Source organism: Bison bison, unplaced genomic scaffold (assembly GCF_000754665.1).
Source record: "Bison bison bison isolate TAMUID 2011002044 unplaced genomic scaffold, Bison_UMD1.0 scf7180017864456, whole genome shotgun sequence".
Classification (NCBI taxonomy): Eukaryota; Metazoa; Chordata; class Mammalia; order Artiodactyla; family Bovidae; genus Bison; species Bison bison.
The window spans coordinates 26,290,458-26,301,244 of NW_011495018.1; the positions used below are offsets into that span (position 1 = coordinate 26,290,458).

A 10,787-nucleotide genomic window follows, 5' to 3' on the forward strand; every position below is an offset into this window, starting at 1 on the left:
GACCTTTTGTGAAGTCAGTCAGTTCGCTGCTGCCTCCTAGGGTGCGGCCCCCAGGTCGCCTGCATCACCATAGGACGAAAGACCCATTTCATATATGTACTCCTGGGCCCACCCGGACCTACCGAATCGGAAATCCAGGGGTGAGCCTTAGGGGATTGCTAGGCGCTCTTTTAAGAGTATGAGGGCAGGTCGAAACCGCTCCCTAGTTCTGATATAAGAGCCCTGTACTGCGTATGTTCTCCAGCACTTTCCTCCAGCATCTTAAGACTTCAGTTAACCTCAGGACTTTAATTGAATCATCTGTAGAATGAAATGATGCTCTCCGGACCTACTTTCTCATGGAGGTGATGTGATGATAGAAAGTGAATAGTAAGAAGCCCAATGAGCTATGGAAGTGTATAAAGACATTAGTATTTCTGAATTACTCATCCAGCTTTAGAATGGATGTGGCCTTCTCAGCATTTAGTTATATACATGGAACACCTTTTGTGCTGGGCAGCATAGGATTTGGTAGGAAGGATTTTGAAAGGGTTAGTGACTGAAGCCTGAGAGAGCCAATAGGAGACCACCTAGTCACTTGGCTTTGAAGTTAATGTGGGTCTGGACTTCAGTGGCAACAGCAGTTATTACTGTTGTATAAAAGGCATGAAACTGAGTCAGACATGGAAATGAAAGAATGAGGAATTGAGAAGTTCTTAACTCAGAACCTAGAAGACAAACTTTAAAGGGCATCTCTTGCAATGACAACACAGTATCTATTTGGAAATGTCCTATGGGCAGTTAAAAATCCAGATTGACTTCCAGCTCTCACTAGAGGTGACTTAGAAATTTTCAGCATGGAGTGTGATAGAACCCTTAGAGTCATATGAACACCCTGAGACAGGAAATGTGTTTATATTGCTGCAGGAGGGCCTTGAGGAAAGCCCACAGTGTGGCCAAATTTGGTGTCAAATCAGAGGTGATTCAGTAAGACATGAGAGCACGTGGTAAAATAAAACCATGGTATTATTCATATTAGTGAAGGAAAGTATCAGCTATGTCTTCATTGCTGACTCATCCCCATCAGAGTCCATAGTCATAAGCCTCAGGGCTGTTCTGCAAGTAGAGGTTGAAGAAACCTTGAAAGGTCTTCACGTCAGTGAGGAGAGATGATACTGTGGGATCCTTCTTCATGGCTGCCATCCACAGCTTAAGAGTTGGAGCGTGGTCTACACACCTGTGGGAGATGGAAATAATGAAGGGATGAACTAGGCTAAGTAGGAAGGCATTGCAAAGGCTCCTATAACTCTACAGTTTCATATCATTTTCCTCTAATCTTTTCAAAGCATTCTTTAGAAATACTTCTTTAAGATGTGCATAATCATAAAATATGAGATTTGGAAGATATTGTAGAGGTCCTTGTTTTGTGGAAGAGGAATCTAAGACTAGAGTGAAGTGACTTGCTCAGTTAACCTGAGAACTTGTCCAAACTAAGAGACTGATAGCTTTTTAAAATGAGAATGTGAAAGACAATCAAGAACATGACATATTTATTACTCTGTGGTCAGACCATGACTAATAGCAACTGAGCAGTTCTAAGCTCTAGGAAATGGGAGTAAGCCAAGGTGGCTGCTAAACTTCAAAACATGGAGTTTGGGAAACAGTGTGGGACTCTTGCTGGTAAATGGAAGGTGGCATTGGTCACACAATCCTGCCTGATGTCCTTACGAAAATGTGCATCCTTATGGGTTTTTAACCAGGAGGGGAGAAGTAAATCACTTTTCAAACATTTTACTACCTGTTACAGAATTCCCCACCCCTGCCCAGCCCAGAGATGGGAGAAAATGGAGGGTGTAGGTATAGGACATGCTCTGGAAAGTCCAAGTCTCCTCCTGTCTGCTTGTTCCCATTCATGTCAATTGAATGAGATACATTAATTTTTGTCTATATGAAAGGTTAGTCTATATTATTCTGGTTATCATTGTCCTAAATTATGCAAAAAATATTCAAGTGTCTTACTCATTCAACTCCAGAGCTTCCAGACGTTCAAACCAGGGCCAGATGAGGTAATCAATCATAGAAAGAGAATTGCCACCAAAGAAGGTTGTCTTCTTATCAGTCAGAACCTGAATATTAAACAGCATAAGAATACTGTCCATCAGGACTAAAATGGATAAACTGTGCAGTAGTCATATGCTGGAACACTACAAAGAATAGGAATGAACTATACACAACACACACAACCTCAGAAACTTGACCTTGTATGAAAGAAGTCAGACCCCAAAATGTATATTATATGATTCCATTTGTACAGAGTACAGAAATCATCCAAAACTAATATTTACTAATGTTCACTTTGTAAATTCAAGCTGTACTCTTACGCTTTGGGTAAGTCTCTGCATACGATACGTCAATAAAAACTTTACTGAAAATAAACTGGACACAACTAGATTAACTATTAAACAATGCCATGTAAAATTCTTTGAAAACCAAGTACAAAGTATATATCTGAAATTTAAGGAGGTGAATTAATATTATGGTTTTGCAAACAGAAGATTGAGAATATTATCTGGCTAATAAACACCAAAGCATTTTATAAAACATCCATGATTTTTCTCAGGGCCCTTATAACATCCTACATTGTAGATAGATTATTTATATCTACCTGAGTATTTATTTTTGGTCTACTATAAAACCAATTATCTAAACAGTATGGACTGCCTCTCACTTTCTACCTCCCATACTATTCAGCAGAGTGCCTTGCAGTTACTAGGCACTCAGAATTGTACAATGAACCAATATTGTCTAGGTCTGTCCTTAAATTGTAGGGCCTGGTAATTATATTATGCATGTTAAATTAAGTATGATAGTTTCAGTCAGAAGGAAATACTCTCAGCAGCCTGAAACATGGAAATAGTACCACTTACTTTAACGCATGAGTCCTTAACCTGGAGTCTGAAATTAGATGGGAAGAAAATTATATGTCCCCCAACTAACCCCAAATTTAGTAGGTAGTATGTGGATTTTCTACTGCTTGGGGACTTGGCACCTTAAACCTCTACCTTGTTCAAGAGTGAGCTGTAGTTGTACATAGAGATTTTTTTTAATCAGGAAACATGATTCTCTTTCTGTCTGTATATATGAGAATATGAAATATGTAACTTTAAAGAAAAATATAAATTACAAAACTGATTCATTACAAATGAATTACAATTCATTACAATCCAATTACAAAACTGGAATACAAAAATCCTGAAAATCAATTAACATTAAGGAAACTGAACTACTGATAAAAACTCTACCCCTATAAAATACACCAGACTCAAATGTTTTACACAAATTGCCAAACCCTATCAAATGGTTTCAGAACTTAGAAAACCAGCGAAAGTAACGGGATTCATTTTATGAGTTGAGAAAATCCCTGATACAAAAACCAACTAGTGAATTCCCTGGGGGTCCAGTGGTTAGGACTCTGTGCTTTCATTGCCCGGGGCCTCCTGGCATGGCCAAAATAACAAACAACCACACCAACAACAAAAAAAACACAAAGATATGATAAGAACAAAGTAGTCTCTTTTATGAACAAATGTGCAATAATCAAATATCAACTAGTTTTAAAATATATATGAAAATCCATTGAAAGCAACTGGGTTTTACACAGTAATACTGGCATGGTTCAACACCAGAAAAATCTGTCAATGCTACCATAACTATTCACCAGATTAAAGGGAAAATATTCAGTGAACATTTCAGCAGATGTAATAGATGAAGACAAAACACTCAATAAAATCCAACACTTTCATGACTTTTTAAAAAATATTCACAAACTAGTAATAGAACTTTCTTAATGGGAAAAAAAGCTTTGACAAAATCTACAGTAAATGGCAACCCACTCCAGTATTCTTGCCTGGAAAATCCCATGGACAGAGGAGTTTGGTGGTTTATAGTCCATGGGGTCACAAAGAGTTGGACCAACTGAGTGACTTCACTCACTTTACAGTAAACTTCAAACTTAATGATAAAAGGTTAGGATGCATTTCCATATGAGACAAGAACTGTGTCTTCCCTCAGTAAAAACCTAAGGCTGACTGTGAATGGAAGAGAATTCCATATAAAGGTCCAAATAGCATCTCTCCCACAAAGGAGGAAAAAACACACCTGGGTTTCCCCAAGCGTATCTAATGGCAGACTCTTGTGGGAAATGTTCATTATATAATCAACATTTTTATATAATTTTAAGTTTTAATGTATAAAATAATTTTATTTCCATAAAGTTTATTATATAACATAAGTGGAAAAAACCACAATGACTTATGTTCTGATTATAGTTAACGTTTTAAATATATGTTCAAGGACTGAAAACAAGCATGGAAAAACATAAACAGGTGTAAAGCTGTGGAAATTCGGTTGAAAATTTTCCTTAATATTTTGTGTCAGTGCAATAAAAAGTTTTAAAAGCAGGCCCATGACAAAACATTTTTAGGTATTTTGGTTTGTATCTTAAATACAGCAGCTTACAGCTGCTATCTGTTGTAAACGAAAATTTCCTATTTGATGTTATTTCTAAGTACCTTAAACTCATTTTGGAGATAGGAGTATGAAGAAAAGAGGAGAAATGAGTGTGGGTATAATATATCACTTAATCCAATAAGAATCAAGGAGAAGGGATTGATTACCTCCTCTAGCTTGGTGATTTCTTTATGCAATTCTTCTTTTAGGCCAGAGCAGTCTTCCTTATTTTGTGTTCTAAGAATCCTCAATATCAAAGGTGGTACCTAGACAGAGAATAATGTCTTAGTTTATCAGTGTGAGGCTAACCATACTGACCCTGTCACATAAAGGCAGGATAGAACCCTCACAGTCCGTGTCAGGGTATTCTATATACTTGATATGTGCACGAGTTCCTCTTCACAGAGGTTATATACTGATCCTAGAAACAGTTTTGTTACCAAAGATGCTATACTGTTCAGGATTTTATAAGCTGCAAATAAGCCATTTTGGTGAGTCTGAATCAAATATATCTTAAAAGGACACTGAATGGCATGTACTGTACATGAAAGAGACTTGAAGACAATTTGGCAAAGTGAGAAGGAGAAAGAGTCTTTTAGCAAGAATAGAGAAGAAGGTGGCAAGTTTGGGAAAAATAAAAATATTCAGCATGACATGAATATAAAGTATTAGGAGAACAGTGAAGAGATGTAACTTTGAAAAGTAAACAGGGTCCAGATTATGAAAGAGCTCATGGACATGTCAGAGCCGGCAAGAGCATAATCCTGTTTGTCTTTCCCTCCCAAATCACTGAACCTAGAGTGACAGCACTGATTCAGCTTTAAAAACAAAGACATTTTCAATAGGAGCTGAAATTGCTTAAACACGCACCTTAGAAAAGGACTCCAAGACCATCTTTTGGCAAGCTTTCTCATAGGGGTCGCCTGGCAACAGCTTCTTCCCTGGATATGCTTCATCCAGGTACTCACAAGTGATGGCAGATTCACAGATCAATTGACCCTGACTGGTTTCCAGAACCGGCACCAGGCCTGAGGGATTCTTCTTGAAGAACCACTCAGGCTTATTTTTCAGATTTATGTTGATGACTTCATGCCTGAAAAGCACAGAAGACAGTGAAGACAGTAACATTTTTCTTGTATTCCTGAATAAAATGTCATTGGTCCCATCACCCACTGAGCTGATCAGACCCCAATTTGGGAGTCAGCGTGGCCTTTATTCCTTCCCCCTGCCCCCTCTTCCTCAAATCACCTGGATCAGCAAGACCTGTCAGCTAGACCGTCAAATCAGTCTGACTTCATCTGCTTCTCAGCTTTAACACTTGCCACCTCGTCCAAGACATCACCTGCCACCTGAATCTCTACAGCAGTCCCACTGGCCCCTGTGCTTCCCCTGTGACCTCCCTCTAGTTCATTCTCCACATCCATTTACAAAAGTAAATTGGAGGAGGCCACCTCCTGCTTGCTTACAGCCCTCAAGTGCTCCTCACTGCAATGAGGATAAACTCTAAACCCCTTCCCATGCCATGTGATCTGGCCCCTGCTTACCCCTCACATGTTTCCTATGACTTCCGGTTTGGTCATTATGATCTGGCCACAATTACCTTTTTCAATATTTCTTGAATTACTTTCTCCATTGTACTGATGATATGTAACAAATTACTTTGCTCACTTAATTACATGTTTGTTATGTCACCTCCCTACAATATAAGCTCCAGTAAAGCAGTGATCTTGTGTGTCTTGGTCATATTCATAAACAAACATGTAAGTCAGCAAAGTTTTAAACAGATTTATATGCTATGAAAAAATATATAAACATTTTCAGATTGGTACTCAGTACACACTGGTTGAATAAATAAGTGGAAATGCTTCAAGACTCAATTAGATATTCCATTTGGGACTAAGATGTATCTTAATTGCAAAAATAAATCAGCCTACTAATTGAGTTTGTCCACACCCGCTATATAGAATCAATATGATAAAATTAAATTCCTTTTGCTAATTTGAATAGAAAGCTAGTCATTTTTTTATAAGAATATTAGAGAATCCAAAATATTCAACCACAAAATAAGCTCCCAGATTAAATCTCCATGCATTGATATTTTTTAAAACTGCCACATGGGTAAACACACTAAGTAAACCCATAAAGAAGAAACAGGTGAAGTCCAGACATATACTAAGATGGTTTTTATCTAACTTCTCTCTTGTCTGAGAGATTTTAGGGGAAATAAGCGGAAGGGAAGTTTCATATAATTGCTACAGCCAGATCCATATCATTTCAAAGCTGGATGAGTGTTCAATAGAACAGATTAGTTACTCAGAAATAATACACCCTAACATCTTTTGTTTCCTTTCTCCCCATCCACCTCAGAAGCTACAATAGTATTTAGCTTGAGGTACTATTAAATACACAACCCCACCCTCTCCACCATGGAAACAAAGGAATAGCCAGATTGAATACTGGCATCTGTGTGTATGTATTACAGGGTTCGTCTGCTGACAGATTACTGTATACTCAGACACAAGCCACTGTAAGAACAATGAGGCTCCCTGCCAATCAAGATTTCTGCAATTTCATACTGTGAAAAGAAAGGGTAAATCCTGGGCTTTTGTAATAAAGAAGGCTCTCAGAACACATATGCATTTTGGTATCTTGGTAATGATGAGCCAACAGGGCGACATACCTGCTGAACAAGTTGGAAGATGAGAGAAAACCGTGCTTTAGTAGATTCTGTCATGTGGTAAAGTCTACCACTTATCTAATCAAAGTCTCCTGGGACTTTAACCCATGAACATAGTTTGTTAGTTGCTCAGTCATGTCCGACTCTTTGCGAGCCCATGGACTGTGGTCCACCAGGCTCCTCTGTTGTTTGCACTGTTCAGCAACAGTTACCACCCTTCACTCTCCATACGTGCGCTTTTATGATAAGATCACTTTAATTTTCCTTTGGAAAACTGTCCCAGAAAGATAAAGTTTTCAATCTAGAGTTCCAGAGGGGCAGTAACCCAGAACTCTGTGCCTCCAAATTCAGCTGTCTTGATCCTGAACTTTTCAGTTGTATGAGCACAAGATATGTCATTTTTCAATCCAATTGAATTGGATATCTGCTATGTATTGATAAATGTTACTAAATGTTAAATATTTTGCTATGTATTTAGAATCAGTTTCATCTAAAGACACAAGAGTTACTGAAGTGATTAATCCAAAAATAATTTGGTTTTTTTTCTTTAGAATATATAGCTTACTTTTTTTAGGGAAAAGTATTGCCTGCTTAATTCTCCCTCTAGCAGGCTAAAGTTAATTTTAAAACTCTAAGCATATAGATGAAAAGTTTCTTTGGAATGGGGGCTATGTTTTAAACTCCCACATCACAGGTATTTGATGTCTGTTCAACAGATCCCAAAGGTCACTGGAAGAGAGGCAGTTCCAATGGCTGTTCAAGTCAGAGAAAAGTCAATGACTTGGATATTTCCTGTAGATAACTAGTTTCTGTGGGGCTTCCCCAAAATCTGAATCTTAAGACAGAGACACTTTATTTTATTCAAAAACTCAAGCTATAAGAAAATGCACCATATAGTTAATTCAGCACTCTACCAGTAGGATAGTCAAGGTCTGGACTCTGTAGTAGGGTAAATTACCCACTGTTCAGGAAAGGGCTATATCCTCAGAATAAATGCAAACAATATATAGATAAATAGGATGTGAATGAAATGGGATGAAGGAGAAGGCAGTACAGAAGGATTTAGGGATGTGCCAGAGCTAAAAGAGCCGTTGCCTGTGATTCCCATTCCAGTGATCTCTGCATACCACCAGCTTTGCTGACCCATAAAACGGTTAGGTTAATCTAAACGAGATGTCCTCAACTGGTGCAGTGGTCTACGGCATTCCTTCCACTCCCCACCAGGGGAACAGAGTTCATAGCTTTCTACGCATGCAATAAGTCGCTTCAGTCCTGTATGACTCTTTGCAACCCCATGGACTGTAGCCCGCCAGGCTCCTCTGTCCATGGGATTCTCCAGGCAAGAATACTGGAGTGGGTTGTCATGCCCGCCTCCAGGGGATCCTCCCAACCCAGGGATCCAACTCGAGTCTCATTGTCTCCTGCACTGGCAGGCGAGTTCTTTACCACTAGGCCTTTATCACCCCGCAGAAGGCTGAGAATAGTGTATTTGGCAGTAAAGAAAGCTGTGGGGACCCTATCAGAGATTCTCATACCCCGCCCACGGGCTGCCCAAGCCTCCCCAAGCCCCTGGTTCCGGGCAGGCTGGGAGTGGCCCCTGCCTCGGTCCTCACCGGATACCCTTGGCCGTCAGGACCAGGCGAGTCCTCTGGGCATACGGGCAGAACCTCATGCTGTAGACACGGATCAGGCCCTCGGGGACGGGCCCCGGGGGGGCGCTTCCTGCGGAGAGAAGCGGACGCGGTTACAGCCTGGACCGCAGTGGGGACATCCAGCATCCGGCTGGTTTCCCGCGAATGTGAAGTCTCCTAGGCCGCGCGGCTCCGGAGCAGAACCACCCCAACCCCCCCACCCCCAGCACGCGTCGGATCACGGTCGGCAGGTCTCACCCTTGCCCAGGCTCCTAGCTGATCCTCCGGACATCTCGCCGCCGCACAGATAAAGCTGGCACCGGGGTTCGTAGGGGTTTGCAGGCCAATTAAAAAGTCGATCGCCCCGCCTTCCCTCTTTCCCTCCCTCCCTTCCTATCAGAAGTAAACCAAACCCGCGCGCAGAAGCCCTCCGGGGCGGCCCTGCCCCGCACTCTGCTGCATTCCCCACCCTCTGCAAGAAGGAACACGCCGCAGCCCGCTCGCCTGGTGGGTGATCACGGCCGGACGCCACCCCGTAAGCCCTGAGGCAGCGCCGGCCTTCCGGGTTTGGTGGGGGTTAAGTCTTAATTAAAACATCTCTGGTGGCGACTGTGCCAGAGTTCATCGTGCTGGCCAAGAGGTGCTGACATATCGAGATGCACAAATGACGCTCAAAATCCTCAGAGCCCTTTCCTGACCCCGAAGGATGGTGGTCTTCACTTTGTAAGTGAGTGGATCCACGCTCCACCCAGACCCTGACCTCCCACGCCAGGCACCCTGGCGGCGGAAGGCGAGCGCTGGCCGCAGTCACGTGGCTCTGACTTAGTTGCAGCTCTTCCTACCCCAAGGTTTCCAATACTTAAGGGCCTGTGGCCTGGGCTCCAGTGCTTGCTCAAGATTCCAGAACATGCTCTCCCAAGGTTCCTTTCCATAGCCCAGGGCCAGTCGTGGAGCCACCTGGAGAGCCTTTTCCCTTTTTCTGTCTGGACTAACTTAATATGACTACTGGGAGGGTTGCTGTCCCTACTGTTACTCTTAGGACACATCCTTTTAATTTTAACCCAAAGGAAACAGTACAAATTTGGATATTACTAGTATCTGAAGGATAATGCTGCTTTCAAAAATCTACTAACTATGGGGATTTTGAAGCTCTAGAAGGCGTACATGCTCAAAGTCAAGTAGGTTAGTGGATTTAGTCTATAGGTCTATGAAAATTGTCTGGCCAGGTCATCCACTCATTCAGCCCCCTCTTAATTAGGAAAGAGGGGCTTCCAGAGCACATAATACAGATACTGGAAAAGAGTACATGCTCAATCGCTCAGTCATGTCTGACTCTTTGTGACCCCATGGACTGTAGCCTGCCAAGCTCCTCTGTTCATGGAATTTTTCAGGCAAGAATGCTGGAGTGGATTGCTATTTCCTACTCTCTTTGGAAAAGAGTAGTCAATGTTTTATTTGACTACTGTGCCATTTATTTATTATTATAAAAAAAGCTGAGCGCCGAAGAATTGATGCTTTTAAACTGTGGGTATTAGAGAAGACTCTTAAGAGTCCCTTAGACGCAAGGAGATCCAACCAGTCAATCCTAAAAGAAATCAGTCCTGAATGTTCATTGGAAGGACTGATGCTGAAGTTGAAACTCCGATACTTTGGCCACCTGATGCAAAAAACAGACTCATTGGAAAAGACCCTGATGCTGGGAAAGATTGAAGGCAGGAGGAGAAGGGGACGACAGAGGATGAGATGGTTGGATGGCATCACCAACTTGATGGACCGAGTTTGAGCAAACTTAGGGATTTGGGGATGGACAGGGAGGCCTGGCGTGCTGTAGTCCATGGGGTCGCAAAGAGTCGGACCCAACTAAGCGACTGAAATGAACTGAACTGTTCCATTTATTTGGGAAGGGAGAGGCATGGTGTGTTTTTATTTTTTATTAGCTCTATTACTGGAGCAGCAGACTGTGGTAATTAATAAACACATCCATCTTGGAG

The 10,787-nt window shown here is 41.5% G+C and overlaps 1 protein-coding gene across 2 annotated transcripts; it reads right to left on the reverse strand.

Moving 5' to 3' along the window:
* Nucleotides 1-989: 989 nt before the first annotated feature.
* LOC105002642 (glutathione S-transferase omega-1-like) lies at nucleotides 990-9,597 on the reverse strand. 2 transcript variants are annotated; one of them, XM_010859397.1, is made up of 6 exons: nucleotides 9,301-9,597; nucleotides 8,779-8,887; nucleotides 5,359-5,581; nucleotides 4,656-4,754; nucleotides 1,999-2,105; nucleotides 990-1,216 (listed from the first exon to the last, which is right to left on the reverse strand). In XM_010859397.1, the coding sequence occupies exons 2-6, from the start codon at nucleotides 8,835-8,837 to the stop codon at nucleotides 1,063-1,065; spliced, it is 642 nt and encodes a 213-aa protein (XP_010857699.1). In that variant the 5' UTR covers nucleotides 8,838-8,887; nucleotides 9,301-9,597; the 3' UTR covers nucleotides 990-1,062. The 2 variants fall into 2 exon arrangements, with proteins under 2 accessions (XP_010857699.1, XP_010857698.1); XM_010859396.1 differs by having other exon boundaries at nucleotides 9,055-9,597.
* Nucleotides 9,598-10,787: the final 1,190 nt, after the last annotated feature.

Coding starts and splice junctions, on each gene's coding strand:
- LOC105002642 (XM_010859396.1), bottom strand. CDS start 9,088: ATGTCCGGAGGATCAGCTAGGAGCCTGGGCAAGG. Junction 5,582..8,778: donor CTGACGGCCAAGGGTATCCG/GTGAGGACCGAG, acceptor TGTGCTTTTCAG/GCATGAAGTCATCAACATAA. Junction 4,755..5,358: donor TCTTGGAGTCCTTTTCTAAG/GTGCGTGTTTAA, acceptor TTCTCTGTCTAG/GTACCACCTTTGATATTGAG.